A 17,908-nucleotide genomic window follows, 5' to 3' on the forward strand; every position below is an offset into this window, starting at 1 on the left:
GTGAAGGTTTTAGACACCCTTATCTAAAATACGTACCTTTTAGACGAGTAAGAACTCGCTTTAGAAACTTTTTCTTTCAGTGAAAGTTTAAATTCAAGAAGCGCGCTAAATGGTATTTCGACCAATCAAAGCACGCAAAAGAACTTAATTATTTTATAAAACATCCTTTTAACGCAGAAATATTTAACGATCAAAAGAAATATTAGAAAACAATTTTGATAATACATATTTTGGGGTCAAACAAATACAAAATATTGTAAGGGAATACGTAAACTTGAGATGAAAATATGTTTTTGGAATTTACTTTCACATTATTCGTTCAGTTTTGACTATATTTTCGTATGCTAATAAGGAAGTGATTTCTTTGTGTGGTTTTGCTTGAACAGCTGTTCACTATGATCTGACCACCCAACTTTTATTAGTTTACCAGCGACCAACCAGTTATTCGACTCTAGGTATTCGACCTTCGACCGTACTGGTTGGTCAATCTAAGAATCTAAGTTTTAACTTAACCATTTATCCAACCTTCGAAATTCGACCATCCAACTTGTCATTATCGACCATCAGCTCACCTCTAACCTCTGAATTTCGACCAGGTCCCACTGAATGTCCCAAAAAAATATACTTTAGTTTTAATTGAAAAAGAGCCATACTATTATGCGACGTTAATTATGGTATATTCGCACCACGTGAATAAGGGAGATTCATTTTTTACACAAGTGAATATAATAAATCCGGCGAGCTCATTGGTCACAATTTATGCCTTCTGCTGTTAGATATGATTCATCTAAAGCACGCTCGTTTGCTGATTTTTACAGCTTCAGAGATAAATAACATTTAAGGGAAAAAAAAAAAAAAAGAAAGAAAAGAAAAACTCTCTCTCTGTTATTTATTAAATTCACTTGTTTAATTCAAATATAACGCACGCGCTGATTTGCTACCGAGCTACCGTGTTTTTTCAAAAGACGGTCAGAAACACTCTCGCCCGAAATCGCCCAAAAATATTTCGTAAAAGCAATATAAGAAGCTTGCTGATGTCTCTGTACTCTCAAAAGGCAAGAGAAACAAAGCTTGCTTCTCTTTTGCTCTACAGCTCAGTTCCAGCGTGTTTATATCACAGTACTGAGACGTGCGCGCGCGAGTTTTAGATTTACGTTCACGGCAAACGTGAAACTTCAGTTGACCATTTAAAAATTATTTTAAATAGCTTAAAAAGAATCGCAAAAAAGTCCAAGTAGTAGAAAAACAAAAGAATATTTGTCTTTGGTGAAAAGGTTTGTAAAAGATAAAGTAAAGTACAGGAAAGCGATGAAAACGTGGTCACGTTTGTCGTTTGCGGGGAGAAAAAAAGTCAATCTAAAACTCTCTAAATATAGAATAATTTCATGCAGCTAAAATTAGTTTTACTCAAAAGCTTTTCAGAATTTCTTTCCTTATGCTTTGTCTGTCACCATGGGTGACCGGCTTTGGAAAGACTGAAGCTGCTTTTGATAAGGCTGGAGTCTAGTTGGCTTGCGATTCCTAAACTAGGCAAATAGATTTATTAACGATTGTTTTTACGAGCAGGTTAAATTATTTCATTCATCGACGATATCGTCAAGTATATACAGCCTGTCGAAACAAATTTCAAAGGATTATCACTGGCAATTAAAATAATAGCTTTTAAAAATTGATTGGATTTAAGTTCTGTATATTAATGTTGCTAGGAAAATTTACACTCAGGGCCGAGGATGAAACCCCTTGTGAAGTTTAAACAGACGTTTTATAAAAAGTACTTTTAAAATAAGTATATTCAATGGTAATCATTCCATGGGACAAAAATAGATCTTGAATTTGGCTTGCGTTTTTTGCAGCTAACTTTGTATTTGAAGCGTTTTGGAGTATTTTACGACATTTGGCCTCGGGGATAATTACTGCGACATGATAAAAGATGTCGTTACTTTTAATCACTACACTGATTCAGCATATTCCCCTAATCATGTTATCTCTGTTCGAAACAACACAGTGTTCCAGAAATGAAAGTATTCTGATTTCTGAAATGCGAAAACAAACTGGTCCTAATATATATGTATATTGTTCTTTCAGCCAATCAGAGTCCACAGTGGTGAGCCAGTTCAGGAACTATTCATTTGAAGACCAAGATTTGGTTTGTAAATGACAATATGTCAAAATCTTTTGCTTGTGTATTGTATATTTTTTATTACAAATGCATGTACAGGAATATAGGAGTTTAGTTAACGACAGTTTGTTGGTATAGGTTGTGTCTTGATGACAGCCTAAAGCGATTTGCACATGACACAGAACCTTCAGTGCTCTTCCGGTTTAAGACGGTGTGACATCAACACGTGAATATATTTACAAGTCGAAAAGGAAAAACATTACCTTCACTTTCCTGTGAAAGAGTCACTCATAAACATGGGATAAGGCACGAAGGACATTACATCGTCATTGAGGGAAGATAGAAGGACCTCAGGTCATAATCTACCAGAAAAAATGATTATTAATTTGGTTATATTCGCTCTACTTCAAGCAGTGTCGTCTGTCGAGGCCAATAGGATGGACGGGCCAGCGGCCATGGGATCCAACAGCAGTATAAAACCAACTTTATCGAATATTTCTCCACGAAGCAAGCGAGTTCGCAAAAACTTGCAAGAGAATAACTTCAAGAGCTTGATAGAAGCATTACAGCGTGTGCAGAGGATCCAGAAACAAATGGATGAATATTCCGAGTGCAAAGCGAATGATTCAATCGTGCTTGGAATTAAGTTCGATATCAGTGGATGGGAACACGAAGCTTCTCTAGTACTCGAGGTAGCAAACTTGTTGACATCCTTGTGGAGAAATACTAAATCAATCGTGCAAAGCGACACTTTCTTGTACACGGTTGTGCGTTCAAATGTACTGTTTTCAAAATCAGTCTACGGGTCTGTTATTTGTTTTGAGAGAAATCATTACAAGGACTACGAAAGATTTTGCCCCTACGCTTACAGAGATAAAAAGCTAAATGGTCACATACATATAATGGATATTTCTGTAGGACACGACTACCTGACGGACAACGATACGATATGGTGGAGAGAGCCCAGAGTAAAAGCTAAAAATATGCAGGTTAAAAAGCTCTTTATGACCGAGTATCAGACGACACGGTTCAACGCTACTGCAGCTAATAGTATGGTGAACCTCACGTTGCCCGTGCTTCAACACATGGAACAGGGTTTCTGGACGCGGCCGTATTTTGACTGTTTTGGCGGGAAGAGCTGGATGGTGACCTATCTGGCTCCGTTTTTCAACGAAACAAATAATTTTCTGTAAGTACAAACGTTATAAATGTTAAATTTTTTAGATATCGTCAGTGATTGGGAACCGTTCGGCTTGGCTGGCGTCAGGTCACGCGGTGGGCACTAATCCTTATAACAGATTTTCCATAAGGATTGTGAGAAAATTAGAAATATCATCATATCGCTGTCGCTCGTAATTTTCTTTCAAAGGGGAATTGAAGTAAACATCCTGATTTTCGGAATTTTTTTTTTTTTTTTTTTTTCGTGCTGTTCAAAAAACAATTAAGTTTGGACATCTTTACAAGAAATTGCAAGTCTAAGACTTCTGTCTTCACCACATTGATAAATTATGCAGTATTTCAAGAACACTATTCAGTTTTAGCCAAGGAGGTAGCAATTATACGAGAGATGTATTTAAGATAGTCTTTCACTTCAGCATAGAGATCTAAACAAAACTCAAAATAATTGTGGAGTTACCGTAAGTGTTTTTCGTTTTACATTTTAATTTGTTTTGCTAACTTGCTATGGAAAAGAATTTCCTGCACTTGTACAACACAAACGTTGTTTTGTCTTTGAAGTAATTTATTCTTCGCCGCATACCATTTTGTGGTCTCAACTGAAGTCTTTTCTAAGATAAGCTGCCCAAGCAATCTTTACTATTAAAACTGGGAACACTGAAGTGGCTTTCTCCTAGAATGTGACATTGAAACGGCTTCCACTTGCACTGAAATGGTTTTCATGTAAATTTTTTTTGTACTATTTAACTTCATTTGAAATCATTAATCATTCGAGAGCAATTGAAAAGTAAAACTGGAATTTTCGAATTCATTTTATTATTTTTTACAGATTGTTTCATTTTATGGCATTGTTTAACAGTGTATTTCAGTTTGTCTCGCTTCGGTCGTCTCCAGCTGTGACCGAGAGTTCATAAGTTTAGATTTTAAGTTTTCTAAATTGATTAAAAGTCGTTCATATATTTTGATAGCTCCAGCCTCTATCTTTTTGTCAGCAGTGAAAACTCGAAACGCAATACAAACGAATAAATTAAGCTGAACTGATATACGAAAAGCGGTTGAATTACAAGCGTGGTTTAATACGCTTCTGGTTCATAATCCTGTGTATTCATGACGATAAAAATGGTGCTCTGATAACATATACAAATGATTGAAAAAGATTGAATGGTTAATGGTTTATGTCGATGAGGGCTTCGGCTTTTTGACATGATTACGAGCGCTTAATAATGGGAAAACAAATAGGTGTTGAACGAATTGAAATATTTGAAAGTTAAGATTAAAATGGAAATGAAAGTGCGAATAGAATGTTGTTTGTAAAGACAGAGATAATAGACCAGATGGAATTAGATTAAATAAATCAAAATACAAACAACAAAATAGGAAATAGAAAATGTGTCGTAAATTGGAGAAATATTAAGCTGAAAAGAAACGAAAAGCGCAATTTAATTAGATAAAAATTCAATCACAAAGAAGCTCACTGCCAGTGGTATGAATTCCCAGTATACCTCCATTTTACCGCAGTGGTTGATCCCTGCACTCTTCATATAAGTAGAGTTGTTTATTGGTTCTCTACTGTGCTTCGAGGGATTTTCTCTGAGGTTCTCTAATTTTCCTTCCTCCACAAAAACCACTTTCTAAATTCAAATTGGTCTTTCTGGGACCTTCACAACTGGCACGTAATCTTTTCTAGGCGTTGTTTATTCGTTCTCTACTGTGCTTCGAGGGATCTTCTCCAGGTCCTCTAACTTTCCTTCCTCCACAAAATCACTTTCTAAATTCAAATTGGTCTTTCTGGGACCTTCACAACTGGCACGTAATCTTTTCTAGGCGTTGTTTATTCGTTCTCTACTGTGCTTCGAGGGATCTTCTCCAGGTCCTCTAACTTTCCTTCCTCCACAAAAACCACTCTCAAAATTCAAATTAGTTTTTCTGGGACCTTCGCAACTGGCACGTAATCTTTTCTAGGCGTTGTTTATTCGTTCTCTACTGTGCTTCGAGGGATCTTCTCTGAGGTCCTCTAATTTTCCTTCCTCCACAAAAACCACTCTCTAAATTCAAATTGGTCTTTCTGGGACCTTCACAACTGGCACGTAATCTTTTCTAGGCGTCAAAGTTAGGATTTAATTAAAGATTATGGAATATTGGGGATTTTAGGAAAGGGATATGGTTACTTGAACAATGAATTTAAAGATTATATGAATCGTTTTGCATTTTAAATCTGCGGATTATTTTGGTCATTTATTTAGGATATATATTTGTTACAATTGGGATACGGATTATTTCCAAAATTTACTCGTAATAGATTATGGTTTATTCAGACCCTTTTACAGGACCTCGCTCTCACCTGTAGGTGTTTGTAAAAGAAAGACTGAAAACTGAACTGAAGAACCGAGCTGAATAATGTTGTAATCTATGATCATACTTTTTGTTTCGTTCACAATTCCGTAGCCACCACTTGAGCAGTGTTCCGGTCTTTAAAAAGGTGGGGTTTTTTATTTACATTGTGTAATAAATATTTTTACGAGAAGGGAAAATGGTTCTGAACTCAGGACCAACCGTACTCGTGGCTACGGCCTTGGTTCCAGGTTTTTGATGATTTTGAAGACACTGTCCTAAGCCCTTTATGTTACTTAGGCGTAATGGGATAATAACGATGTTGATTGTTTTTATCCGCATGTATATGAGCCAGAAAATATTAAAGCGCAGAAATTCCGTTTAGTCACAGGTCGTCTATCATTTCAAATCACAGACCGATAACGTTTATAAACTCCTTAATTCCAATTCAATCATGGAACGAGGTCCTCAGATTTTTTAGCTACTGGCTATTAAATTCCACCTTCGTAAAACAAGGCGAATTTTTTTCCGGGAAAAAATTCGCTTGAAGAAACCGCATAAATCACATCTTTAAGGACGAGATAACTAGCTAAAAACTAGTGTGAGCTGCGTCGGTGTTTCTAATGAAACAGTTATGATAAAAAGGTAAATTATACACCGTGAAAAGATAAAAAAACTTACTGACGTAAGGACGACTTAAGGACGACTTTTTTTAGCATTGACACTGCGAAATGATTTAAAAGGAATAAACGAATAGAATCGTCATATTGAAATGCAAAATGATACCTTGCAGAATAGTCTAAATACATGGCTTGGCGTCTGGTAATGCTTCCTGACAAGCAGGTGAATACTCCTGTCTGTGTTTTGAGTTCGAATGAGGGTTTGTTTGCATCTATCTACGGTAAAACATCCCTCTCCCACTGACCTGTCATGTTAATACTATAACCATACGTGGTTTGTTATGTGCAAATTACTCGTTATTAACATGAAAATTGGATTAAAATTGAACTCAAAGATGAAATTATTCATTCGCTCGTTGTTTGGTTGATTGGGACTTTTCCACTATATCCTGTTTTCTTCAAAAGATAGATTTTCTTGATCGAACCCTGAAACAACCTCTAGGCGCACCCCCCAGCCTACGGGCCTGACTTGTGTCAGCTTTGTCGTCAGCTTGAGCTCGTAAGTCAAAAGGCAGTTGATTTAGTGTCAACGTAATCAAACTTTTGTTGTTTTGTCTTAATGAAATTTCATGATTTATCCGGCCCGTGAGGAAGGAGCATTATTCATTGTGGGAGGTGACCTTGCTTTTATCTCGGCTGTAAGTTTACTGTTTTGGTTCAAGTTGGCTAAAATGGAATGAAAAAATAAATGAATGAATGAATGAAAGAATGAACGAACGAACGATTGAAAGAAAAAAGCAGAGAAAGTAAAGTAAGAAAGAAGACAAACAAAAGGTTGAAGCGAATAATGATATTTTTAACATATTCTAACCGTCAACTCTCAAAAGAAATTAAAATTTTAAGTCTTAAACCTTCCCTACCTTTTCGCCTCATATTCCTATATCAGTTGCATTTTTAAATACCTTATTTCGTCATCACAGCTGCATCACCATGACAACAGACCTTTCTTTGTTTCTCTCGCGTCTTCCAAAGCTTAGTTTACTCTAAATTTTAATATTGATCCAGAGATGTTTATCTTTTTAAAAATCGAGCTCACTGTTAACCTTTTGTTGTTTGCATCTCTCTTCTCTTGCCTTTGTGTAAGCGCCATGCTCTACTTTACATGCCGTAACGACCACTATGTAGTCATAGTAACGGGAGTTCAGGTCGCGTACATGTTAATGGCTCCATTAGTCGCTCAAAGATTTTATTTGTTGTTCTAAACCTGTAATTTTTATGCAACTAACGCGATCTATTTACGTCACTTCATTAAAAGTTGAATATTATAGACGAATGTGACTAGCGCATTGTCTAAAGTGGGATTTTCGTTGCCATATTTTTTTATTTTTATGAAAGTATTGATTTGTCGAAGATAAAAGATAACTGAATTATATATGGATACCTCATTTTAGATAAACTTGAATTTCTTCATTAAAAATTGCTGGTCAAAGTCTTAAACCATCGCGTATTCATAGCGTACAATCACCACTTTATCTTTAGCAAATGTTATTTTTAGCAAAGCAAAGAATCCAAACTAGACTGGCCCGTGGAATTTTGGAAAAACGTTTATAAGTACTCAGTAATTCTGTAGATTTTAAGAAAAAAAAAAAAAATTTCTTCTCTCACAACAATTAAGTCACACGCTACATTCGAATTGCTAACAGCTCTATAGTTTGGTTCTATAGCTAGAAAAAAATAGTTCTGAAGCTAGAAAAAAACCCAGTTTAACTAAACAAGTTTTAGTTTAAATGAAATATATTGATATATAGTTCGATAATTTGAGTCTAGTTTTTCGCCGCGCGTGGCGTCACCTACGCTGATATACTGGAGATGTTTTGCTATTTTGCTGAAAGTAGTTTCAGCACAGCCCGTCGTCTGCCGCCGGTGACTTTCACTTTTGAGTGCAAAGTCTATTGTTCTCAAGCTATAGTTTCGTTTTCTGGACTGCAGTGTGTCATGATCCAAAAACGTGGTGTAGAACTCTTGTCTTTGCTTTTCGTTTCTAGGTTTCTTTCCTTTATTCGTTTCCTTTCCTTTGCTTCTCTTTTGTTTTCTTCTCGTCTATTTTCTTCTATTCTATTCTATTCTATTCTATCCTATTCTGTCCTATTCTGTCCTATCCTATCCCATCCCATCCCATCCCATCCCATCCTATCCTATCCCATCCCATCCCATCCCTTCCTAACCCATCCCATCCCATCCCTCCCTATCCTATCCTGTTCTATTCTATTCCATTCCATTCTATTCCATTCTATTCTATTCTGTTCGATTCCATTCTATTCTATTCTTTCTATTCCATTCTATTCGATTCCATTCTATTCTATTCTATTCTTTCTATTCCATTCCATTCTATTCCATTCCATTCCATTCTATTCTATTCCATTCCATTCTATTCCATTCCATTCTATTCCATTCTATTCTATTCCATTCTATTCTATTCCATTCTATTCCATTCCATTCTATTCCATTCTATTATATTCCATTCCATTCTATTCCATTCTATTCTATTCCATTCTATTCCATTCTATTCCATTCCATTCTATTCCATTCTATTCTATTCCATTCCATTCTATTCCATTCTATTCCATTCCATTCTATTCCATTCTATTCCATTCCATTCCATTCTATTCCATTCTATTCTATTCCATTCTATTCTATTCCATTCTATTCTATTCCATTCTATTCCATTCCATTCTATTCTATTCCATTCTATTCCATTCTATTCCATTCCATTCTATTCCATTCTATTCCATTCTATTCCATTCTATGCCATTACATTCCAACCAATTCCATTCTATTCTATCAGAACAAACATCTTATAAATATATACAAATATATGGACCGTTTTCTCAAGGTTGCGTGCGCATCCAACTTGACAGGCCACAAAACTGAAAAACGCAAATTCAGTAAAATTGAGAAGACAGTTTTATATTTAAAAAGGATCATAATCGATTTGATAAATTTTAATTGAAAAATCTAATAGAAATGTATGATAATTCTCATAAACCTCGTGTTCTGGCATCGTGGCCCTGCAAGTTCCTTAAATTTGGATGCGCACGCAAACAAAACAGTTCCACGTGTAACAAGTTGCAAAGGTCATTCTCTGGAATCCCGCAGAGTTTACTCTCAAACTCCCTCTTCAAATTTCAATTTCACATCTTTCCTTGTTTTTGGCTTCTTTAATAACCTTGCCTGTCGAAAGATTTTTAAAAGCACTTCGCAAAGGAAATGAATAGCAGACTTCGATAAGGCCTTTTTAGCCGACGGCGAAGGTACTTGTGATGTGCTAATAATATAGTCACGTATGGTGTCCTGGTGATCGTGTTGTACAAAGAGATTCGATTGATCTAAATCAGGGGTTGTTTACAATAAGATAAGACGTTTGATTTCATCAGGGTTCCTGAAATTACATATACCCCATTCACACCTAAACGTGTTTAGTTAAACTATGTTTTCATTAGGAAAAAAATTGAGAAACTAGAAACCTACAATATAATGAAACTTTCTAAAATATTATCAGAGCAAGACAAAGGATAGTTTACATGCATTATTTCACCAAATATTGTGCAGTGTACGTAGATAGTTTTCCAAACCTGTTTAGTTAAACCACTTTAAAACATGTTTAAGCCTTGGTGTGAATGGGGTAATAGTTTTTGTAGTAAAAGTTTTATTTTTTTTGTGATAAAAAAACAAACAATTTCCTCCAGTTTTCCTTTATTTTGTCATCTTATTTATCACTTCTTTCGTCACCTACCCGTCAAAATATGTTGTGATCCACAACATTTTGACAGCTAGATGAAGAAAATCGTGGTAAATAAGATGACAAACCAAAGGAAAAGTGGAGGAAATTGGTTAAATATAACACTTGCCACTTGTCACAATTTTCTTTGTATACACACTCGCCGAAAGGTTGTTGTGTGTACTAGAAAATACAAGTGATGCGTGGGATATTTCATGCGGTGTGCCACGAGAGAGCACTCTTAACACTATGAGAAGACTATTATCTATTTTAATTTTTTTTTTAGCTTTACAACAAGTACTTATTTAAAAATATATTAAGAAAAACACTAGTTGAGGGAAAGAACAACAGGGCAAAAGTCCCGTATAAAGTTCATCCAAAATAAACGTTTTACGAACACTAAATACTAATAAAAAACATTAAAAACCGAATAAGACTGACATATCTACGAGCAATATTGAATGAGCGGCATTTAGAATAGTATGCAATGCATAATACAATATACACACACATATATATATTAAGGAAAGACAATACAAAAATTTCATTCTCGTCCGAGAATTTAACAGCATTTATTAAAATGACACGCGCGTTAATATTCCAGACGCATGCGCACACGTTTATGAGCACATCAATGAGAATTCAATGATCTTTATTTAATGAAGTTTATTTAATTTTACATATATATATATATATGTCATGTAAACGCCTTGGCATAGGCACGTGGCCTTGATAACTCTATGTTTATCTTCTGTGTCATAGAAACACTTTGATTGACGTCCACCAAAACTTTATTTTATCGTAACAGCAAATTATACGATTCTTGACAATTTTCATTGCTCGTGTAGACAATCAGCAAGCTTTCTTTGACAATTTTTCCTTGCTCGTGGGAATGCACGATACCATGACAGACAATTGGCTTCCGTCGCACTGTCCAATCACAATGCTTGAACACGGAAGCCATTTAAGTGTCACAGCACTGGTACGTGCCCTTTCCATACTACTCAAATCACTGTCGTTTTTTAATTGTCCCCACCTTGGATATAATGTCAGAGCTATTGATTTTAATCACGTTTTCCCCGTACTTTCATTTTTATTGTTTATAGTTGCTTGTGGTTTGATTTCCGGTGTCTCGATCGGGCATCTTGTTCAGCAAACAGAGTGACAACCTGCACGATAAAATTTAATGAAATCACTTGAAACTATTAGCGATTTCGCTCTAAGATGACAAAGGAATTCTCTAGCTTGAGGCAGTTTCATTGTAATATTTGCTTATGGCAAAGTTCTGATTCGTACAGCTGCTCGAGCATTTAAAATCTTGAAGATAAGATAAGATAAACAAAAACCTTATTTCAAATATAATCGCGTGTGTGATTAAAAAGGCGCCAAAACTTCGGTCGATTGTTTGCAAGTATTATGAGCCACACTCACCGAGCCTATCCGGGCCGATCCAAACATGTGTAAATGACGTCAACTTGTTTGATTGACGGCAGTCTATTGCAAAGTGCACGTCGCGATTTTTGTCTGGGGTGGCCGCGTAGCAATGCAAACGCCGGTAATTTTTGAAAATGTCCACAGTCCCATGTGATTTGACTTGTATTTGTGTTTGATAAACCAATTTGTTGTTTTCCAGGGGTGTTGTTAGTATTGATGTAGCTTTGAATGACGTAGACATCGATCAATGTGATCGAGACGACACAGACACGGCCAAAGGGTTTGCGAACAACACCGTTCATTTTAATGAACACGTCAAACTCAAGGATTTTCTTGGCACGCATCGTTGTAAGGCTTCTACCAAGGTGAGATTTAACGTTCATCTAGATTAGTTAGTTTGCGCTGTATATACGGGACTTTTGTGCGCCATTACTGGCCGTTTCCACTGACAAGGGACTGGGTACTAACGTCAAAAAAACTGATTTAGTTTACTTTCCAGAGAAAATAGTCCCATTTTGAAATTTATCCTTTGATTTTTCGGGCTTTTATACGGGTTTTCTTGTGTTAGTTAGCCATGCATGCCCTGACTTAGATCAGCCCAGAGGTTGTTTCAGGGTTCAATCTGTGAGTTAGCAATGCCCTGACTTAGATCAGCCCAGAGGTTGTTTCAGGGTATTGATATTTTGTGATGTTTTTTCAGTGTGTTAAAATCCCAAACCAAGGATTCAAGCGCGGGAGCTACTGGTGCGCCTGTCGCAAGGGCTACTATTTCCCGCCTTCATCAGGCCCCGAGAAAAGGTTCAACGGCTCTATTATCGAGACTGAATTCGACAAGAAACTCAAAGGTTTACAGAACGACTATGATGATAATTTCGAGTGCATAAAGTGTAGTGAAGGGTGTACCGAATGTACTGATGACAAACCTTGTCGGTATTCGATCCTTCATGGACCAAGGTTCTTGCTTGTGATCATTGATGGGGTTGCTGTGCTGATGGCGCTTGGCTTTGTTGTCCTTGTGATACTGAATCGTGACGTCAAGGTAAACTCACGTTCGTGTGATACTACGTGCGGAAAGAATTTATTTCTTTAAGATTTTTGTCCACTAATGCTTTGCGCTACGCGGTCACCTCTCAGCTGGAAGGTATTGTTAAACGAAACGATTTACAACGACGATTGTTGCGCAAATATTGTCCTCGTGTAAAATGGCGTGCGCGCGCGATTTATACAGTGATTTTTTACAGTGATTTAATTTTTTTTATTAGTTTATTTAAATCTTCATTTTACGAGGGTAACTTAATTAACCTCTTTTAATTAACGCATGATCCTCGAAAACGAAAAGTGAAAAAAAACTATAAAACTTGAAAAAATAGATAAGCAGCTATACGATGTAACAATAAACAAACAAAAAATAACTAGGTGGAAAATGGACATAATAGAGATTAGTATAATGATAATTACCTAGTGACACGTTTACAGTTTATGAGAATAGAGCAGCGTGAGCAGAGCAGGTTTTAAGGTGATGGGGCTTTCGTGTCTAATATAGTTCACTTTATGTGTCTTATCTTCAGGTGTTCCAGTCGTCGAGTCCTCTGTTCCTGATCATCATTCTTATTGGTGCTATTTTTATGTACATTGCAGTAAGTATTACATTCCATACGGTCAAAGCACTGGGTACAATAGTCCCTTTTACATATTGCCTGCGCCATCTTGATAGGTAGCCGTGCCTTTGCATCGAAGCGAGACGAACGGTGACCTTGCAATGAATGATAGAGACGTGAATAATTGTTCAAGGTGTTAAAAAAAGGTCTCTATCATTGCAAGCTCGCTTCGATGCAAAGGCACGGCTACCGTTCAAGATGGCGCAGGGAACTGTGAAAGGAACTATCTTTGCGTACAGCGCTGTTGTTGACAGTTTTCGAGGGAAATCTCACCTTCAACTTTACTTGCGTGTAATAAAACTAAGATACGATAACTAATAGAACCCTTGCAGTACGTCGGAATGCTGCTCGATTAAGAAGACACAACAATGGGTTTTCAATTCTCAGGAGATTAAAATTATTTGTCTTGTCCTCCAAATTGAGCTGCTTTTACGTCACGTGTCTATTGCTGGCTTTCACTTGACGTCATTACCTGTCTCGTGCGGAATGTTCATCAGCTGAATTACAAGTTTTCAATAGAATTCTTTCTGGTTGACAGCACATGGTGGTCAGTGTTTGATCACCATTTGGAGCAGATAATGAGATGCAAGGACTTTAATCAGTTGATTGAAACCTAGCAATATAATTCTTTCTGGTTGACAGCACATGGTGGTCAGTGTTTGACCACCATTGGGAGCAGATAATGGGAATCAAAAACGTTTATAAGCTGAGTGAAACCCAGCAATACACCCCCTAATCCACTGTTTACCCACTACAAACCACTGTCATTCCTTTGAGTATCGTTTCTTTGTTTAACGGTTGCACATGAGAAAACACATGAATATGGATACGACTGCAACAAAAAATATTATTCTCAAGATAATGACACGTGGTCCGAAATGGGAAAAAATTTGTCCAAGTGGATTTGGTCCATACCCATCCTGCATAAGGTTTTCCCATTTTAGACCACGTGTCATTCTCATGAGAACTAAGATTGATTTAGCAGTATCCAAAAAGGCATATTCTTGTGTCTAATGTGTCTCATGAGCAACTCTCAAGCAAAGTCCGTACGGTAAGCAAACTAAAGATAATTCTGGCCAGCGGCCCAGAAAAGTCGTACTCCAATAGCTAGGAAGATCGAAGGTCAAAATATGGTGAAAATGAGTGATAAAGAAAAAGCACCAACACTTCAGCTTTATATTACTTCCGAGTTCATTGAAGAATATCCAGCGTGTTATAAAGAACCAGTATAAGCACGGACAGTGAGATTAAGTACATCATTACTATAAGCTTTACTATTTTGCTTTTCTAGTTCGCCTTTCTGTTCCCTGGTCATCCTACAGCCATGAACTGTATTTTATTCCAGTGGTTTCACTATCTTGGATTCGCACTGGTCTACGGATCCCTGGCCTTGAAGACCTGGAGGTAGGCCAAAAATCAATACTCAGTCGATAACGAATTACTAATCGATAACTAATCGGGCGTCGTCGGCGCGCAGCGTCAACTTCTCATTCTCATCCTCATTATTATTCTCATTCTCATTCTCATTATCATTATCATAAATTATCATTATCATCATCATTATCACTATCACTATCATTATCATTATCATTTTTATCATTATCATTATCATTTTTATCATTATCATCATCATTATCATCATTATCATTACCATTATCATTATCATTATCATATTATCATTATCATACATTATCATTATCGTTATCATTATCATTATCATCATCATCATTATCATTATCATCATCATCATCATTATCATCATCATCATCATTACCATTATCATTATCATTATCATTTTTATCATTATCATTATCATTACCATTATCATTATCATTTTTATCATTATCATCATCATCATCATCATCATTACCATTATCATTATCATTATCATTTTTATCATTATCATTATCATATCATTATCATACATTATCATTATCATTATCATACATTATCATATTATCATTATCATACATTATCATATTATCATTATCATACATTATCATTATCATTATTAAGGTTATTATTATTATTATTATTATTATTATTATTATCATTATCATTGTTATTGTTATTAAGGTGAACACAATAATTGGGTTGCAGTCCTTAACGTAAGATATGGACCACAAATTGACCAATGAAATCGCGTGAATTACCTTGCTATATAATAATTATTTACTATCAAATTTCTTGTTTCTAGAGTCTCCACAACGTTTCGCGTTCGTTCAGCACACAAAGTAGAAGTGACAGACATGATATTGCTCAGACACCTCGCCGTCATCCTGGTTATTTACATCATACTGCTGTTAGTATGGACGGTGACTAACTCATCGCACATCAAATTTGCCAACACAGTGTCTGATCTGATTTACGTGCGATGTTCAACTAGTTGGTTCGACTACACTGTACTCTTAGGTAATGGACGAAAAAAAATCTTTAGGCCATTTCTTTCTTAGCCAGAAGTTATTTACAATATATGAATAAACGTTGCCATCGCCAAACGCGATAGACAATAGGCGATAAGCGATAGGAGATAGGTCATTCCAAGATCTAAGAATAGCTGGAATGACTTGTGTTTCTGCTTCTTATTCTCGTCAAGAACATGGACCTTAGTGTTGAGACTGATTCAATGTCCTCTGTATTGAACGAAACCATTTCCATGTCGGAATGACCTATCGCCTATCGCCTTTGGTAATGACAACGCTTATTGAAATAAGTATATGTACCTATTCATGTTGGGCGTGAAGTTCCCATTTCATTCTCAGTACATTGTATCATGTCTTTGTTGGGTGGTAACGCTTTAAGGTCCGTTTACACAGGATATCTTTGCAGCAATTAGAGGTTCAATTTTTGTAGTGTTCTTTGAAAATATTTTAAATTTTGTCATGTGCTTCTAAAGAGGCATTTCTCCAGGTAGTCTTGGTGTTTTGAATGAAACGAATTAATCCTTTACCATTCTTGACTATGACCAAAATCTTACAAAACTCGCACATCAAATTAATCGTTACAAGGATCGTTCGTGTAAACGGGTCAAAGAAGATACATTAATATTGATATCATCATCATCATCTTCTTGTATCATCAGCATCAGCATCATCATGTATCATCAGCATCAGCATCATCATTATCATCATGTGTCATCATCATGTATCATCGTCATCATCATCATCATCGTCGTAACCATCATCACTATCATCATCATCACCATCATCATCATCACTATCATCATCATCACCATCATCATCATCGTTTTCATTATCATCAACATCATCATCATTCTCATCATCACCATCATCACTATCATGCATCATCATCATTATTGATGTGACCTTATTCGCAAAGGAATGACTTGTATATTTGATCTGATATGAGACAGCTTCATGGCCAAATAAAATTATTCTAAAGTAATGAAATGCTATTCTTCTATTTCCCACTATGTATCCAGGTAATATATTGCTGTTGATATTCGCACTGTGGTTGTGTTATCGTGTTCGTAAAGCCCCGTCAGCTTACAGTGAGAATCGTTTCATCAGTTGGGCCATCTACAACGCCATGTTCGTCATTTGTTTCTTCGCAATACTCAGGTAAACAACCAACAAGAGATTCAAGCCAACGCAAGCCTAAGCACAAGCACAAGACAACGGAAGAAAAAAAAAATCTTCCGTTCTCTTGCGCTTGTGTTTATGTTGCATCGCTTCTTTTCATAGTGAGAACACGCACTAGCTTGGAGTTGCGTCTGCTTGTGTCGCCTTGCGTCGCTAGTGCTCGTGAAGTCGCTGAAGTAAAGTAAGAGTTTTTCCTTCCTTCGTCGGTCATATTGTCACCGCTTCGTTAAATTCTTTTTTCACCTCGTACTTTTCAATTCTTTTCATCTCTCTTCTGCCTTGCGCTTCCCTTTTTTTGGGCCTCTAGCTTAACAGACTCGCCTCTTGTCTTATCTTATTTTCTCTTATTTCTTCTCCTTTCCTTTTTTCGTCCGTCTTTTCTTTTCGTTTAGTAAATATATATTTCTCTTGTTTGTCATTTATCATTATTATTATATTATATTTTAGTCTTCTTTTCCACCTATTATCCTTTTAATTTCAGTTATTAGTGTTACCTAGCTCGTTTAGCCCTCATAATTATTCTAGGTAACCCTTACCATTCTTCTGTAAATATATTTATATCTATATTTCTCCTTATTGTAATCTGTGGTACAATTAAAGCACATTGTTGTTGTTGTTGTTGTTATATCATGTCTGAATAAAATGGAAGTTGGAGTCTCTTGTATGTTCTTTCGCGTCCTATCCTCCCCTCTCTTGACCTCTCTCGTATTCACTTGTAAGAGTTTTACATTGTTTCAAACATTGCACTCCTCCACAGAGGCCTGACAGAGGAAAGTACTAATCCAGACATCATCTACGCGGTAGAGTTTGTATTCGTTCATATGATATCAACCGTCATGCTACTCTTGATATTCATACCAAAGGTAATAACCCATATGTATGTTGTATTGTCTTGTCTTGATTCTCACATCGATCTCTATCTGTTTTTAGTGCATCATCATAGCGCAGTGTCGTATTGACTTGTGCACGGAGTCGTGTCTTCATTCTATTCTCACATCGATCTCTATCTGTTTCTAGTGTATCATCATAGTGTAGTGTCGTATTGTCTTGTGCACGGAGTCGTGCCTTCATTCTATTCTCACATCCATCTCTATCTGTTTCTAGTGTATCATAGCACAGTGTCGTATTGTCTTGTGCACGGAGTCGTGTCTTTATTCTATTCTCACATCGATCTCTATCTGTTTCTAGTG

The 17,908-nt window shown here is 36.3% G+C and overlaps 1 protein-coding gene and 1 long non-coding RNA gene across 3 annotated transcripts in view; one reads left to right on the plus strand and one right to left on the minus strand.

Annotated features, from left to right (window-relative positions):
* Positions 1-17,908, plus strand: part of LOC116289290 (putative G protein-coupled receptor CG31760) — a 40,956-nt gene that overhangs the window by 19,129 nt on the left and 3,919 nt on the right. For both annotated transcript variants that reach the window (XM_089033667.1, XM_089033668.1), the window contains 9 exons: positions 2,086-2,146; positions 2,258-3,308; positions 11,658-11,823; positions 12,159-12,497; positions 13,027-13,095; positions 14,408-14,520; positions 15,314-15,528; positions 16,559-16,697; positions 17,476-17,581. In XM_089033667.1, coding sequence (XP_088889793.1) covers positions 2,494-3,308; positions 11,658-11,823; positions 12,159-12,497; positions 13,027-13,095; positions 14,408-14,520; positions 15,314-15,528; positions 16,559-16,697; positions 17,476-17,581 — 1,962 coding nt within the window. In that variant the 5' untranslated portion in view covers positions 2,086-2,146; positions 2,258-2,493. The remainder of the gene's footprint in view (positions 1-2,085; positions 2,147-2,257; positions 3,309-11,657; positions 11,824-12,158; positions 12,498-13,026; positions 13,096-14,407; positions 14,521-15,313; positions 15,529-16,558; positions 16,698-17,475; positions 17,582-17,908) is intronic.
* LOC148908927 (uncharacterized) lies at positions 10,698-12,472 on the minus strand. Its single transcript, XR_016120378.1, has 3 exons — positions 12,382-12,472; positions 11,456-11,921; positions 10,698-11,193 (listed from the first exon to the last, which is right to left on the minus strand). It is a non-coding gene; the product is annotated as an uncharacterized LOC148908927 (long non-coding RNA).

The sequence above is a fragment of the Actinia tenebrosa genome, unplaced genomic scaffold, assembly GCF_029948245.1.
Source record: "Actinia tenebrosa isolate PJP-AT-01 unplaced genomic scaffold, QUT_ActTen_1.0 PGA_scaffold2__45_contigs__length_23673736, whole genome shotgun sequence".
Lineage (NCBI taxonomy): Eukaryota > Metazoa > Cnidaria > Anthozoa > Actiniaria > Actiniidae > Actinia > Actinia tenebrosa.